We start from the raw sequence: 18401 nt of genomic DNA, 5'->3' as shown, positions 1-18401 counted from the left end.
TTTCATTAATTTTTTTTTATGTACCTAGAGTTTGACCTTTTTTTTTAGCACTTTGGGCCTAAACAGACCTCACCATCATGCTCAGAAGGCCCAAAAACCCCTATGGTCATAAAAATTTGATCTTTTTTGACCCCTGAGCCTCTGGGTGATTTTGGGACTTGTTCTTCAGATATGTATATTCGGGGTTTTGTGCAGTTGTTTTTTCTCCATTTCTGGGGATAGCTGATTTTTTGGCACATTTTGGTGCCAAAAGAACCTCATAGTTGGATTCAGAAGGCTAATTCCATGAATTTTGATACATAATTCGACCTATTTCGATGACAAGAGCATTTGGACCATATTTTTTCATTGGCACTCTTTACGAGGCATAAAGATCCGTACGGCTGTACCTGCAAATGCGTCTGAAAATTTTCATCATATATATATATATATACCCTTTTTATGTCTTAAAAGAGGGGTTTTTTTCTTTTGGCCATATCTTGGGCATACAGAGTCATTTTTTCAAAAACGAATAGGCATCGGAAAGCTGGTTCTGAGCCAGACCTCATGGTGTTGGTAATTTGTTCCAATTTTTCTGTTTGATTATGTTTTTTTCTAGTCAAAGTGAGGTCTAGTTTTTGCACTCCGGGAGCCATAGAATGAGCATCCGAACTCCGTTTTTTGAAAACTTTATATTTTCGGAAAGCGTGTGCTGTGTACTTTCCAACCATCTGAGTTTTATTTCTAGATTATTCTCCATGCATATTTTATTCAGTATTTTGATTTTCAGCACTCTGGTGGATATCGTGGTTGTTTCAGGTCCTGGAATCTCTTCTCTAAGTAGGATGTCTCTATTTTGGTTCACATTTCTCTTTCCAATTTTCTTATCATTGTAGCTTGTATTTATGCAAACGCACTACGATAAAGTGCCATCATGCATTGTTTACTTGGGATCATGCACATCTTGTGCCTTGTTGTACATGCACTATTGATAAAGTGCCATGAGGGGGTTGATGTTTGCCTTGTTTGCCATCTTCCTTTGTCCAGTGATTGTTCCTTCCACGACATTCACCTCATGATGTGTGTCAAATGAGTGTTCCTTCCACGACACCATGTACTTTTCTCAGCACCTTTGATGTTCCTGGTTCTTTGTCATGTAGTTTTTCTTGGCCGTTCTTTTCAGTGTTCTTGTCCCTCTCCCTCTTCCGCATTATGGGGAGGTTTGTCCTATTGGTTCTAATGTTTCCATGGTTCGATTGATCAGCTCTTTAGGCTTTGGTTTCTCATGCCATCTGTATTTTCGATTTCAGTTGTTTGCCTTGTTTGCCTTCTGATTCGAGTAGTGTCATTTGAGGGCACTCATACAGATTATAGTCTTCTCTACCTGGTCATGTTCTATTTCAGTGGAGGTTCTTCAGATCAGCAGTTTCTCAGAGATAGAGTTTGCAGGTTCTTCATGCTTTAGTGGTGTTCTTTTCCATCTCTTTTTGGTGTAGAGTTTTGTTCCCACATGGTTTTCTCTATTTCTCCAGATCATAGAGATTTCATTGTATTTGGGTACTTGATCAGGCCTTTTTACCGGGACCCATCTTTCATGCTTTCAGTAGTTGTTCTAGGTTTTAGCTTCTCCCTAAGTCTAGCTTAAGGGGGGGTGTTAGAGTATTCGGGTATTTACTTGATTAATTAAACATTATTTGTTTAATTATTTAAGTTCCCTTTATCTCTTTTTACACTTAAGCTAACTTTAGGTGCATATAGTTAATTATTATGTGCAAACCTAGGTTTTCCTTTTTAGGGTTTCTTGACCTATTAAAGGTTGAGTTCTTTCTTTTCAATGTAAGAATAACATTACATATTTTTGTGAATATTGAGCTCTCTCTTTTTGAGCATATTCTCTATGTATTTGTTTTTCTGTATTTACTTCCTTGCTTCTCCTTGTAACAGGTTTTTCAGCTTGCAAAGATTATTTGGGCTCCTGTGGTATTGTATTTTCTCAACTCCTATATGGTAATGATACATGAAAATTATATCTAATTTCAGTTGATGTAGGGTAATGATACATGAAAATTTAGAGTGCTGCCTTCTTTGTATTACTGTTGTAATAGCCTTTTTTTTTCAATTGTTTTGCTGAAGTTGTAGCTTTATCTCTATAATTTGATTTTTAATCTAATAAAAAAAGTGTGTAACAAATAATGTTTTATTTAGTCAAAATAAATATTGATAAAGATTTGTGGGGCATCATGTGCTCAAGAAATTAGTTGAGGTTTTCTTCTAATTAGAAGGTTGAAATACTTTATAATTTTAATTTGTAATTGAATTATTTAGTGTATGTATTATTGTTTTCTAGAGTTTAGAGTTAAATTTGCACATTTATGTCTATCTATTAAATTTATTCATGTTATAGTTTAGAATTTATCTATTGATAGTATCAGGGTCACATACTCAACAAGACTTAAAATATTTTGTGGTCTTTTTATAATTTATTTAATATCACAAAAGATTGAAATTGTTCTTTTCTTTACTCTTCAATTTTTTTATAATTCTATTGACTCATAAAACTATAAATCCACAATCTTAAAGCATAGACATTCAATATCCAAGCCTAATGATGTATGTTCACCTATATAAAGAAGATGGATCACGACTACACATTATTTTCCATTCAATTAATCACATTAAAAATAATTCCAATCATTTTCTTTTAATCTTTCCAATTTTTAGTTTGCATGCAACCAAAATGTTTTTTTTTTGTTTTGATTTGGAATAATAGAAGAATAAATGAACAAAACTAGCTAGTTTTTCTTATATCCATTTCAAAAAAATATTTTTTCTTTTAATAGTATGAAATAAATAGTACCTTTTCAAAAATTATAACTTAGTACCTTTTTTAATTCTTAAGGAATTTGAGCTAATTTAATTCATTCTAATAATAGGCTATTACTAACATCATGGAATTAAAATTCATTTGATTCAATACAAAATATTTTATTAATTCTTTAAAAAATTAATATAATTCTTTGAAAAAAATATATCTCAACATTTGTCAAACAAAAACTAAATATTTTTCACACGCAATCATTTCAATATTTTTTACACAATTTAATACATTGTGTTAAAATAAAATAAACAAAATAATTATTTATTTATATGGTTTCACATAATAGTTCGGGTCATCCAAACTCATATGAGGTAACCAAGGCTCATCTTACACTCAAATTAATTATGATATAGAAGAACAAACACATGCAGGTAAATGCAACATCTATAATAGAACCACCATTGGAGAAATAACCTTATACCTAAAGACTTAGATAAAATCTAGAATGGTTGTACCACGTAATATATTGAATAAAAAGTAAAAACCACCCAATGTAACACAAACCATAGAGACATTTAATAGGTAATATCACATTGACATGGATATGTGATAATCAAATAAAATACAAGATGTGAAATTATAATAATAATCAAATATTTAATCTAGATATTTAAAGATAGTAGTTAGATAGAACACTATGATAATCTATTCATAGAAGCATAACAAATTCATCCAAAAATATTTAACATAATATGAATTTGAATCATAATATTTATGTGCAAGGGATCTCACTCATTCAATACATATAATAAAGACATTATAAAAATGTCAATTCCTTATGAAGGTCTTGTTGTAGTATTATACACACATCACAATATAGTAAAGATACCAATGACCAATATGTCAAGAAGCAACAAACAATATCTAAAAAATAAATGTGGAATGAATACATGTCATAAAATGGGGTGGGGGGAGGAGTGGCGAGATAGATAGAGTGAGGCATCAGAATCACTACTGACTATCATGGAGAGCCATCTCAACCCTCCTACCATCATTCGGGAGTTAAATAGTTTTGTTCCCCACCCAGCAATAATAGGCCCCCATAAATGTCCTGGATTCCAGGTCGAGCTCATCCGAGCTCACCTTAATTGATTGGTAGGCTTAAAAAGGCAGGGAAACAACCTAGATGAAATGCTAAGGTCCCTAAGTAGTCACTTAGTGGAAAAGGAAGTAGTCGAGCGATGACAACCAGGAGGTGGGCTTGGAAGCAATCATCCTTCGAAGAAAGTGATCGGGCTCCTCGTTAGGCTCCATCGGATGAGAGTTACCATCCCTCACCCCTGGTAGCTAGCTCCTCGTTGAGTTCTTTATCTCTCATTTGGAAGACATTTCAATCAATGCATACAATACATCTCATTTAAGAAATATGTCAATCAATTCTTATCATATCCCATTTAATAATCATATTGATTAATCATAATGTCAAAGGTGGTATACATGCCAATCACTTCATAAAAGAGTACAAATAGTTCAAAATAAGTCATAAGATCATAACTAACTATCAATAATAATAACGAATCTAAGAAAAAATAAACACATAAACAAGATGTAAATTAAACAAGAATTACGTAAAGTGAAGATATGTTACTTTCATTTAGAGAGAGATGGGGTTGGAATCAAGACTAAATTATTTATTTAACACCCATTAAACCCTAATAATTATCATAGAAAAAAAAGTATAATTTTACCATGTTCTTTGATACCAAAAGTAGAGATACCAAGTACCATTTAAAAACAAGTATATACCCAACAAAATGAGTATATACCCAACAAAATGTATTTGCAAAACTAAAATAGAAAGAAGAACTTCCTAAAGAGAGAGAATTTTTGAACTGTCATTATGCAAAGCCCCAACATTGCTCTCCAACCTAGCTACGACCAATGTACCATAAAGAAAATAAATTTATACTTTGAAAAAGGATGGACCTTACATAAAATAAGGTTGCATACATTTTATTAGCAAAAGTTGGTAACCATATGCCCATGAGAAAATAAAAAGAATCCTAACCACAATACTACTTAACATTCACCAAAACCTAATGCTCAACCCTAAGGAAATTCATCTAATTGTTTTATAGCCTTATACAAAGACAATAAAAAGAATAACCATCAAATAATAATCATAAACCAAGAGAAAATATTTGCAACAATAACATGAAAAGAACAACTATATAAAATGATATTAATCTTTCAAACTCTTACCATGCAAAGCCTTAAATTTGTTTTCTAGATCAATTATGATCATTATATCACAAAGGAAAAAGGATTTGAATTCCATACCAACTACACATCATGTACAAAATAAAAAGATAACCATGAATAGACACAACAAAACAAAACTCACATAGAATCAAAAAGAATAAACACTAACAAAAGCTAAACATAAATACCTAAAGGTATAACATAGAGCTTAAATAAAATCCTTGTTTTGATTGCAATCTCATCTTGTTGCATGTTATTTCAGCTTTCTTCATGTGCCTCCACATTTTACATTCATGGCTACCGACATGGTGTGAACAATGATAGAAGTGATATAAAGATAAAGCATAAATGATTTATTCTATGTTCTCACCATCTAATACTAGCGGTTGGACCTCAGAAAGGTCCGATTTGTACTGCCGATAGCAATTTCTCAAACGAAGATGAAGAACATGATGCCTAAAAAATGCATGCATTTAAGACAAGATACTTAGATCACTTGCGAGTGGGCTGCGAATGTCAAAGATCATCCATAGATTAGAAAAATGAATAAATTTAGGTAAATAAAATAAGTAATCATTTTTTAGACTGAATTAATATGGTTGTTGGCAGCAAGCCGAACAACTTACAATTACAAATACTGGAAGTAATGATTGTTTCTGGCAGCAAGACTTCTAGAATAATGACAAGTTCAAATTTAGTGTTCCTAAATCTCTAAATTTTGAAGTAATCATCAACAAACTTGAGTTTGGCCACACGATCACTCAAGTTAATAACTAATCAAAAATAAAATTAAGACCACAACACACAACAATCCATAATCATTGGTACTGCAGATATAAGATCCCTCACTAGTATCTCCCAAATTTTTGTGACATTTCTTCATACAGCTTGTGTAATGTGAGATGTTTATGTTTGCAATATCTGGGAGCAATTTGGTGTATTTTTGTTTGAAGGATTTCAAAAAAGAAGGGTAAAGACTAAGCAAATAGTATAAAATAAGGTGAAATAGAACATTTTGAAACTACCTGGAGTAAAAACAAGTAGAATCTGGCATCAAGTGGTTTTCTGAAAAGAATCTTAGGTTATAAGATTTAATTTCAAGTCTCCTTCATGCTTCTGGAAACAACTAACACTTTTCTCAGTCTAATGATGGTAAAAATAACAAAATATTCTGGCTAGTTACTATGAATTTCAATAGCATTCAAATCCCACTTACTGAAAAAATAAATAGAATAAATTTTTTCAAATTTCCTCATGATCCACAACATTGATCTAGAAGCAAATCAATACCTAATAATTTTATAAGCAGATTTCTGATTAAAGTAAACCATGTAATCAGTTTCAGTATTAAGTTCAAGCTGCTAGTATTAATATAACTTCAATTTCTCAAACCTAAATTCAAAAATCTATGAGATGGAGATTACCTAGCTATACAGTTGATGAGATTGCATGAGAAATCTCAATTCTCTTTTAACAAAGATAAGTTCTATTAAATAAAACTAAATTGTATGCAAAAGAAAATTGGTCATTTTAGGCTGAAGCCTGCTTCAGATACAAGTTGAACCTTTAGTTCAATGATTGAATGAAAACTGCAAAAGAAGAAATTTTTTTTTAATGAAAAATTTTTCATCCAGAGAGTTGTTGTAGCTATTTGATATGAAGCACAAGCCTTAGGCTGAAATCTCTTTGGCTGAAGACAAGCTTCAGATACAAGTTGAACCTTGAACTTGTAGTGCTCTGCTATAACATTGATTAATAATTTAATACTAGATATAGATTCCTTGGGTTGGAAAAATGGGAATATTTAAATTCAATGAACAAAGATAGATGCAAAGTACACATAGGAGGAGAAGCTATCCAACTACACTAGAAGTTTTAAACATGAGAAAATAATTGATGATTTTGACCATTAACAAGTAGGTTTACTAGAAAAAATCCTTACAACTCACAGAAACAGAGAACACAATAGCTAGGGTCCTATTTTGACCAATTGGCTAAACTTTTACCCTTTTATAAAAAATTACATTCGCTAATTTACACAAAGTCTGAGAAATATTAAACATTTATAATGAAGGCATGATCATCTCAACCTACCACTTGTTAAAAATTTTATAGCAAAAAACCCTTGTCCTCTTATGGGAAGGTAGGGTACTTAAAGGTCCTCAATTTCACTACCAATGAAACGATTTAGTATGGATCACCCCTTAATCTATCTATTGACACATTATATGCACAAATAATTCCTATGATATGAAAACTTGGAGGTTTCCAAAGTTCAAAGGATAATCAAGGTATCGTTTTCTACACACTATTGACTATATGTGGATACCACTATCATTGCTCTGAGATGAATGCTTTGTATCTCTGTTTGGTAATGACTACAAATTTGACTTTGTTGACATAGATCTTGACTGTGTTGTCATTCAAGGAAAAATAATATACACAAATACATATCTTCATTTTGAATCCAAAACACCCAAAACCCCAAAATAGTCAAAATTGGGAGAGTTTATCTCTAATAGTTTGTTCTATAATCTCCCAAGATGTTACTTTCTCAAGTATTTCATCATAATCATCACCATATCTTGGTCTTTTTAGAGAACACACTTGCACAATTTCCTTTAGCACCCCATATATTGCTCATGATGCATCGGGTATATACCTAGAACATCCAGCAAAAAAAATATTAATTCTAATAACTGCCAAAAGGCAATAACTGATAAAGTGAGATGTCATTTTCAAACACATACTGATGCTCCAGATTTCCTATTGGTGGGAACCTAGGTATGTTAAACTATTGCCAAATAAATAAGCTTAAATCAAACAAAATCTAGCTGCACCAACCTCTGGCATGTCAACATAGTAGTTGATGTTTACAAAAGCCATTAATAGTGGTTGGAAAGGAAGGACCATTCCTTTCTTTTGAGGTACCGAGGCTTGGAGTTCAAAGAGTTCTCTATCATGGGTAGAATGGAATTCAGAATTCGAACTTTCTTTTCTCTCTAGTGAGTATGCATGGCCTGACAAAAATATTACAATTTGTGAATGAAAAATGCTACCTTTTTCAGATGGTTTTGGAACTATTCAATTGATATGGCTAATGAGCTTTTCATTTGAGCATGTTAGAAACTTTTCTCTATAGCATATTTTTCATTTAATTTTTTTCTTTTTCTTTTTGAGAAATAAAATACTTTCAGGTATAGTTCAAAACACTTTCTAAGCTCTAACAATACTTTTTTCTGTTTTAGTGTTCTCTTACTCAAGATATAGAGAAATTTATATTTACACTCAACACGATAACTATTTTCCATTGCAATATTTACAATAGATAGTAAATAGTACCATATCAGATTGAAACATATTTTAGTCCCTATCTAAGACAAGGCATTTTATCTTTTATGGTAGATTCACACATTCACAAGCACTAAATGTATCTCAAAAAATCTCAAGTTATCACTGCTTAGCTTTCCAAAATTTATATGTGTTTATTTACTTGGCTCAGATCATCAAGCTTTGAGTAGATATTGACATCCACAAGCAGCAAAAGGATTTCAATAATGTCTTGGTTTATCACTGGTTAACTTTCTAATCTTTATATATGTTTCTGTCCTTGGCTAAAACAAAGAAATTCAGCTTTGAGGAGTAGATTTAGACATTAACAAGCAATATAAGTCTTTTAGGAGTAGATTCGGACATACCTCTGGAATGTTTTCCAGATGCATCGACAGACATAAGTTTTTGCCCATGGCTACTTTCTTCAGTTCTGTTTGCATGTTTCTCTTCTATTACATCTTTTGATAGTACACCCTATGATTTTCCAAAATTTGTAAATGGAAAGGATTCAAACTTCTATTAGATCTCCCATCTCACCATAAAAATAAAGAATAAGTGAGAAAACAATAATGCATTTAATCTGTTAATAGCATCATCGACTTACGATTGTGGAAAGTTAAAGCCAATCCAATAAAATCTAGCTTCAATGAATAAACCACGAGCTTCTATTATGGCATGCCCCAATGTCTCGTTTGAGGTAGTACTACTGGGCTGCATATTGTTAGCGCATAGAAAACTCCTTGTTCTACCTGTGATTTACGGAGAACAAGAGTTGCATATGCATTGTGAATGTAATCTAACTAAAGAGTTTTAAACTCCATCTACCTCATTATTTCAGTTTAACTAATCTACATCTTCAGAAATTTCATGCATCTCATGCATAATTTCTGCTCCTATGATCTATATATCATTTGTAATCATACAGATTTGTAATAATGAAAATGGTTTAATTGCTTTCATTTGTTCTTTTGATTTTCTCTACAAGTTTTTCTTTTATTTCCCAGCTAGAACTTTTCTCTATTTTGTAGGGATAGCTGCAAAATTTATCATGGTATCAAAGCTAGATTGCTAAGAAGAAGAAGCATTAATGATTATTTGCAGGCAAATTTCTGAAGATTATCATTACCATGGAAGCTGATGTAGATCTCTATTTTTAAATGTATGCATATTCTTCCCCTAATTTTTGCATGCTCCTTGAATTTTTTTTCTTATATTGATTCTTTTCAAATTGTATGTGCTTTGCAAGAATGAAATGATAAAGATCTGAAAAATTTGGGGCTTTGTATTAAAAATTTAACTTTTAGAAAGTTTATATGGGGGTTTTGCTTAATCCATTTAGTACAGGTTTCTTTCAATAAGTTTCTTAAATAAAAATAGAAGATTAAAGTTGCTATGAACTCTTCCTCCATGTGACAGCCAAAAATGTTCTTTTGTTCTAAATTCTTGTCTACATGAGATTCCAATGTTGCAACTTTGTTTGCTCCTAGATATTCTTTCTAGCAGGGTTCCTGACTACATGAGATTCTAGAGTCGCATCCTCGAGTGCTTCCAGAGTTTCTTTCTAGTTGGACATTATTGAGCAATGGATAAACAATGACATTATCATAATCAGAGGACTTTTTGCAGTTATTCAACTTGGAGCACATTTCTGCATATTCATATCTTCCTGTCTGTTGTTCTCAAAATCTGATTCCCCTTCAATGCCCTTAATAATACAATCTAAAATGGGTGCCAAGAAGACATCAAGGATAAAGGGATTCTAGAGACAACATATGACAAGGTTTGGTTAGACCTTCTACACTTCGGGCTTTTCTTTGAGCCCAGGTGGGTATACCCTTTGTGAATTAACTTCACACTCTTAAGCAACAAACCCACAGCAAACCAGTCCAGAAAACCAGTGGGTTTATTCACCTTGAAAACAACTGAAAACAAAGAATGAAACAATACTCAACTTCAGCATATTTGATCAACAAAGCATGCAATAAACAACTTCGATTAGTACCAGTGCTTTATCCAAGGCTACAGAGTCACTCAAACTCAAATAAAACTCCTGAAACAAAATATCTCTATACTTCCCATCAACTTGGTTTCCATTAATCCTTGCGAATGCCTAACACCAACAAGAATTCAATCACTTCAAACTAAACTATGGTCCTCAAAATTCAAAGTTTCTCCCAAAGTATTTACTGGTAAGAATGATCATGCATATTTAATTTCCCTCCTAAAGAGAAAAGCTAAAAACACCCATACTGAGATTGCCTTACAATTTCAATCAAACAGAAAATCCTGGATTATTCAGAATGAAAATAGTAAATAAACTTAAGGACAAGTTTGAAGACGACACAAAGCTTCACTCAAAACTGACGGCTTGTATATTGATATTCATTTGAAAAGATTTTACAAAAGTCTGATTCTCCATTAAACTTTTGGAAAAGCTCAGATAATATTTCTGTAGTGTTTTCTTACAAAATTTTTGTGATCCCTTTCTCTCTAGTCCTGGTATCCATTTATAACAATATGGATGCACAAATCTTCGGACTTCTCGAGGAAAGTTTGTTACAATTATTTCAAAAATTGAAGAGGTTACAATTTTTTACGTGAATCAGTTATGCGCTCTTCTCAGATTCCCCAGCAGTCTGTTCAACGAGTTGTTCAGTTGTAACCTCTTCTGGCTCTTCAGGGGCGCCCTCCAACTGCTCCGGATCTCGAGTGGAATATTTAACTCCCCACTCACTATACGTCTCCTCTATCGGCCATACAAAACTAATCACATCATTCTTAACTTTAGTCAACCTTTTCCAAGAATTCCTCAGTTTGTTGACTTCTGAGTTAAGAAAACTATAGTGTGATTTAATTCTTTCTATTTCCTGTATGGTTATAACAAAGAAAGAGGTATCATCCAGATCAATGATTCCCTTGACCCTTGCTGACAATTTAGCATTTATCTCATTGAGCCATATCTGCTTATCTTTCAGCTGATCTGGATTGGCAAAAATCCCTGGGAGCAACTCACAAACTTGATCAGTGTATTCCTTCTTAAGCAATTGAACCCTTCTTTCCACATTATCCACCTCTGTTGCCAATTGCAATAAACTCTTAGTGATAGCAGAAGTGGATTTGATGATGGGATTAGCTCTTGCTTCATCATAGGAAACACACATGAACTCTAAGTCTTGCTCCCTAGGCCTCCATCTGTCAAAAATGGGTGTCAAAATGGCCTTATCTCTTCTTAATTCAGTCCATATCTCCATGACCTTTCCCACACTATTATGAAGGAGTGAGGCATTTATAGTGTCTGCAAAACTAGAGATTGTGGCTTTTATCTTCTCCTCATACTTCCCCGCATAATAGGCCTGAGTCTGCTTTAGATTCTCCAATTCTTGGGGAGTTATCTCAATCATTTGAGAGCTGGAAGGCGCAGGAGATGGTGGGAGCTCAATGATGGGGCTAGTAGGTGGAGGTCTTGCAGGAGAAGAGGTGATCATTAATGTTGAAGACTCACCTTGTTGGTGTTGTCCCGCTAGCTGGCTCTGCAATTTAGCAATAATGCTATCTTTGCCTCTTATCTCCTCCTTAGCACTATCATAAGCCTTCAAAACTATTTCCAATTTAAGCTGGAGGGCCTCCTTTTCTTTGGCTTCCTTTTCAGCCACTGCAACACTAAATTTGGCAGTCTCTAGCACAGTGCTAGCAGCCTCTACTACCCCTATACTCTCTACTCTCTTGATCATCAATCCACCAATGTGACTTGTCCCTGAGGTGTCCTTACCTTTCTTATCCTCATTTCTTTTAAGGGACCACATGACTAGTGCAGCATTGTCCTTACTGAATGTAACCCCTTCCATGGGTTTGGTCTCCTTTCTTACTGCATCCAGCACCAGAGCATCAGCAATATTCCATTCTGGTAAAATGAGCACTCCAGCTTGTGCTACTAGATCCCTTCCCTGTTCAGGAGTGATGGTTTTGAATTCTTCCATCATCTCCTGTTTTATTTCTTCCTCCACTGAGGCTGGGTCTTTATTAGGCTGTTCTGCCTTTCTTGCTTCACATCTAGCATTATATTTATCTATATGCTGCTTCCAGATAAATTGCATGAATGTTTCAGATGTGACAAAGCTATCATCAGCTAGAAAGGCACTAGTGGCCTTCTTTATCTCAGGATCCCACTCCTGGCCTATGAGTTCAGTTGAAGTGATGTCCATCTGTGCTTCAGTGGGCTCTTCTGGCATCCCTTCTTCCACTTCATCATAGGTATATGCGATTTCCCCCAAGCTGCCCAACTGAGAGAGGTATTCAGTTGCTGCTTGCTCATCTCCTATGTGGAGAGGGGATTGGGATGGGGAATACAGGGGTGTATCTGATTGCACTTCCTTCCCCACCCTCTGCTTCTTTGGGCTGTCCTGGATGTCAATGACTTCTTGTGCCTTCCTCTTTCCTTTGGATGAAGAGGGCTCCCCTATTGTAGACACCAGCACACTATAACCTGCTTTCTTATGCAGGGTGTAATCACCAGGAGGGATTGCTTTAGTGGGAGCTGATTTTCCCAAAATCATTCTTGCTTTCTCAGGGTTATTCTTGATTACAACTTCCCTCTTCTCCTTTATTGTTTGCATTACATCCTCAAAGCAAATAATCAAAAATTTTATCTTCTCTTCCAATGGGAAGAAGCTAGACAATGGGTCATAGCTAGCATCAAATTGATGCACAAAATCCAGGGCTTTCCTATAAGCCACCCACTTTTCTTTCCTCAACTCCTGTTCATCTAAATCAAATTCATTCCTGATGAGGTCTTCAGGAAAGTGGAATTGATGAGGCCTACCTCTACATGCTACTTTCTTCCGGAACACACCATTGTAAAAGTCCTCTGGATCAGCACATCTAGACACTGCAGTGGACAAATGGTAGGGTTTGAGGAAATCCTCAAAACATTTTCAGCCTCCCTTGGTGATTACAAATTGGTGGGCTACTGTAGCTACAGGGAAAATAGTCCCTTTACCTCTGCCTGTTAACTCTGCCTCTTGCAGGTCACCAATTTGTCTGAAAATCTCAGCTATTCCAACTTTGAGGGGGACCTGGTATGGTAACAAAAATGGGGTGCCTCTGAAACCAAAGACTCTAAAAACTATAGAGACTGGATATAAGTACATATCACCCCAGTTATGAACTATCTTGATATTCTCTGCGAATTCTTTTGGTCTTAAGAACTCCAGAAGAACCTTGGGGACTCTTGGGTTGTCAGAGAAAAGGAGAGTCCTTATTTTGGATGCAAAATATTTATCAAATTTCAAAAAACTAGCATCCTCTCTGTCCCATGACAACACAGTACTCCATAGTTGTACCGGCATTTTCTCTCCCTCCTTTTCTTTTACCAGGTCCATACCACTGGCAAAATAATCACCACCTTTGAAGAGAAAGAGGTGCATCAAGAGTGAATACCACCCAAATGGCCTATCCACCTTTCCATTCTTTATCCCTATCAACCGTCCATGGATAGCATCGGCAATATAAGAAGCATAATCAAATGTAATAGTAAGAGAAGGATTCAAAATTTGAACAATCATTAGCAAGTAATGGTTTGGCATATTCGATTCAGCATCCTCTCCTAGAACTTGGCAAAGTGCCCAATACATCCCTTTTGCCCTCAAGGTAAACATACTTAATGAAAAAGGCTCTTGTGTGTTGGGCCCTACAACTGCTAACCCTCCTACTTTCAGAAAAAGTTCTTTGAGAGGTCCATTCCTAAGATGACTCCTTTGTGCCCTATACACCTGAGCTAATTGTGTGAAGTTTATAGGTTCCAAGAAGTTGGTAAACTCACTGAGCCCAAATGCTGTTCTCAACTCTTCTGCATTAATCTCCACGAGGGTTTTTCCATTTACATCCCGGATGCACCTTGTAACTGAATCACAATTCAACGCCATTTGGGTTAACAAATCTGTATCCATGAACACCCCTGGGACTACCAACATCCCAACATCTAATTCCCAAATGCTATTTTGAGGAGCAGGAGAGTTCCTCATCCCAAATCCGACTCTAAATAACCCCAACCCAGACAGTCCAACCTGTGGGTCTCTTAACCAATTACCTTGTCATATAATCCTTCTCCAATCTTCAGACGGGGAGCCCTGGGTACTAACTCTTTGGCCTTAGATGCCTGGTTGGTTGACAGCGTCAACTGTTCTAAAAAGTCATCACACACACTCCTTTCTAAATAATCAACTTTACCAGAAAATTCCCTTTTAGGAGCCATTTGCAAAACAACCAGATGAATATCACTTCTTAAACACTTCTGTAATACGAGAATAATTCCACTTGTTACAACACACAAGAATAGCTGCAAAATAAGAAAGAACCTGATGCTTGCTTGAAGGAATTCGCTCTGCAACTGATTCACCTTCTCTGTATTTGCAAAAGATAACTCTGCATTACTCTTCTGCAAAATCCTTTTAAAAGATCTCTATACTTGGTTGTTAGGAAATCAAATGCTTGTACTCTGGGCCTTAACTATAACATTGATTCTGCATGCTTCGGCCGTCCCTTCAAAATCGAATTCATACGAGAATTCATATTTTAACTCCAACGGGTCGCAGCCTTCCTGCAAGTGTCTCACTGTGAATTGCATTTTGACGGCTTTGTCTTTAGTCTGGGTCCCATCTTCCTATTGGCTACATAATACCACGTGGCATCTGATCATTGGCTTAGAAAATCCCTTTACATTCTGTTTTGATACTGGCCGAATGTATCCCTTTATACTGTGGCGGGCCCATGTTTTTCCCTTTTGGCCATGTCATCATCATGCCATTGGATCATTCTTCAAGCTGATCACTGTTTAATCCTTCGAAAAGGTCCTCAGGAATGGTGGGCCCACTGTGTCGTAACTAACACCTGGCATCTAGTCATCCGTTGTGCTGATTTGTCACTCCGTCACTTGCCAGAAGAAGAACCATGGGGGCCCCACTTTTCGTCTCAACAGGTCTATCTCCTATGTCATAATCAAGACACGTGGACGGCTAATATTCATTCTCGCTATTTTGCGGCCTTAAAGGGCGAGCACTTAACCCTTGCGAAACAGCGTCGACCATCGGATCTTCTCTGCAGTCGATCGGTGTTTAACCCCTTGAGAAGGCTCTCAGAGATGGTGGGCCCACGGACACGCCATGGACACCTGGTGCCTTGTCATTTTCGAAGCTGACCTGTCACTTTTTCATTCGCTGGAAGGAGCCACGGGGTCTCAATGAACTGTAAGAGCTGTCCTTGCCAGGTCATCTCCACCTGTGAACTAACTCATCTTTAGGGCCCACTTTTGAACTTTAATCTTAACCCGCTGACTGTGGCGACTTGTGCCACGTGCCGCCGTCTAATACACCAGAAGAAAACCACAGAGGGGGGGGCCTACCTTCTTTGACGGCCACATCATTTACTTCCTCAGCATGACACATGGACGGCTGATATTCATTCTCGCTATTTCGCGGCCTTAAAGGGCGAGCACTTAACCCTTGCGAAACAGCGCCGACCGTCGGATCTTTCCTCAAGTTGATCGACGTTTACTGGGCCCGACACTTTAGAAGGAAATAAAACAGGGCGAAATTTTTTCAAATAATCAACATAACCGCCTAGGTAAATAGCAAGGGGGGGACACTTCCTATGACCCCGCGACCCATGACTTAAGTGGAATAAAGTAACGACAGAATAGAAACCAGGGGATCTAACACAAAAGATAAAGTAAAACTTGAAAAACCCATAAACCCTCTAGGTTTAGAACAAAGCTGAAGCACTTGGGACCACACCCTATTCGAATATTTTCAAAGTACCATAGCCAATTATGGGGAAGGTAGAACCCAATTTTTAAACAGTGATAACACTGTCTTCAGATGACCAGTTTCTGTATTCAGAGACCGTGTACCTGTCTGTTCATCCATGTGAGCAATGGAAAATATGTACAAGTAATTTTCAAAGTATCCCAGAGGTACTCATGCAGTGGTTTCTATGATTATGTACAATCCTTTTGTAGTGTGGATTCATTTGCAGTTCTTCTTCATCGGCAATTGCAGCTTTCTTTTATAGTTAGAATAATGGTTAGGAGTTTTTCTCAATTGGGTTTTCTCCTTTCTTCTTTGTAATTGGGTTTCTGATCAGGATTTGTTGCCTGGACCAGGAATAACTTTAAGAAACCACCCCCTGGGCAATTGTGTAAAATCCTGGCAAATTAGACATTATTTTCAGGGGGAAATTTTCATATGGATGGCGAAATTTTTTTTTAAATGGGGAAAAAAATTATTTTGTATTGGTGATTTTTTTTCTACGGTATGAAAATTCCATAAATTTCTGGCAAATAGTACCTTGTTCTATGGGGAAAATATTTATTGTGAGAGGCAAATAATTTGTGTTTAAAAGAACAAATATATAATTATATGAGCAAAAATGCTTACTCTGAAGGAAAAATTATTTAAATGTATTGGCAATTTTTATCCATCGCTTGAAAATTATTTAAATGTATTGGCGATTTTTTTCCACCACTTGAAAATTATTTAATTTGTTTTTGCGAATATTTTGTTATATATGGTACAATATATAATTTATTGGCGATTTCATGAATTCATTGCCATTAATAGACAAGGCACATCACATCACATCACATAATTCATTGAGTTCGGACTCTGCACGATGTATCAATAAGCATGACCTCTTTGACACGTGAAGGGTGACACATACCTAAAATCTATCAATGATTTTAAACCATTCGATGATCGTGGATCAATGGCTGAAGTTTTATTTCGGCCCAATTTTCTGAAGAGAACATAGCTCACCAGAAAGTGCCCGGAATGGAATTGGATTCAATAGACACGTATCAAATGTCCTGAATCACGATCGATAATTTTGTTCATTTAATATATATCTTTTCACTAATTTCAATCCACTCTGTCCCCACGACTTCCAATGTGATACTTGCCAATTTGGTACTAGTTCATAGTTGTTTCCATTTTCGCATAATAGTGCATTTATGGGATAGATTTGCAGAGATACGAAAGATTTAAAAAAAATTATAGTAGTTAATACTGTTAAAGAAGTAATTATTACAATCAAGAGCTTCAACAATTTATATACGATCTCTGCTTCTTTCATCTTCAATTAGCCTTTGCCATTTGGCAGATAAATCATCAAAGCTCATGGTATTTTAGGTTTATAGGCTCACTGCTTAGGTTGTTTAATTTGTTAATCTATTTTCACAAGATGGACACTCCCATCCGCTTGAGAAGCCTTTCTGCAGAGGACCAGAGGGTCTTTCTAGGCTTCGTTAGAGACCCAACCCTCCAATCAGTCTGCAAGGAGGTTGGGTCGTTCACCAATGAGACTGTGCGGATGGTGCTGGGTAGAGAATTTATGTGAAACGAAAATAGGTACCATGTTAACACAGACCTTACATCCCGCTTCTTAGCATCTCTTCTGGACCTGGGAGGAGACAAGGTGGATATGTTGATGCTGTTGAGGAAGGTTTTTAAGGAAGACTTCCTCGGAGATGACATTACTCTTGTCGTTCTTGCAGAAGTAGGGGTGGGGATCCCTTGGATGATTGATTTATCCAAGCTTCTCCTCCTTGACCAAACAATGCCAGTGGCCAGGCAACCATTTCTCCTAAACTTGAATGCGGAGCAGCTGACGTGTCACAGAAAATGGGCACGGATTGGCAGGGACTTCCTCCAGAAATGGTTCCTCCTGGACCACTTTCCAAACTACATGTGGCTTGATGAATTCTCTCAGCTTATGTTGTCTGAAGAATTCTACATGGAAGGAGGGCCAGATTCTTAGGGCAAAATTGTAAACAATTCCACTAGATGTGCCCTAGCCCCGCCCCCTATAGTTTTTTTTTCTATGTCCTCAAACCCTAACAGGCTCAGTGCTAGTGGCTCACTCATTTTGGCTTTTAAGTTTTTGGGGGACTCAAGTCTTAGACAAAAAAATTGTAAATTTCAAAAGCATAAATATTAATGATAATTTTTCAAATTCCAGT

The 18401-nt window shown here is 35.9% G+C and overlaps 1 protein-coding gene across 2 annotated transcripts in view; it reads right to left on the bottom strand.

The window, feature by feature from the left end:
- Positions 1-7160: 7160 nt before the first annotated feature.
- Positions 7161-18401, bottom strand: part of LOC131053993 (ABC transporter G family member 34-like) — a 40001-nt gene continuing 28760 nt past the window's right edge. For both annotated transcript variants that reach the window (XR_009107854.2, XM_057988555.2), the window contains 2 exons: positions 7904-8079; positions 7161-7721 (listed from right to left, as the gene is read on the bottom strand). Coding sequence is in view for 1 of the 2 variants with exons in the window: in XM_057988555.2 (XP_057844538.2) it covers positions 7635-7721; positions 7904-8079 (263 nt within the window). In the remaining variant the exon portion in view is untranslated. The remainder of the gene's footprint in view (positions 7722-7903; positions 8080-18401) is intronic.

This window comes from Cryptomeria japonica, chromosome 2 (genome assembly GCF_030272615.1).
Source record: "Cryptomeria japonica chromosome 2, Sugi_1.0, whole genome shotgun sequence".
Taxonomy (NCBI): domain Eukaryota; kingdom Viridiplantae; phylum Streptophyta; class Pinopsida; order Cupressales; family Cupressaceae; genus Cryptomeria; species Cryptomeria japonica.
Note: the sequence above shows the minus strand (reverse complement) of the source record. Positions and strands in the feature narration are given on the sequence as shown.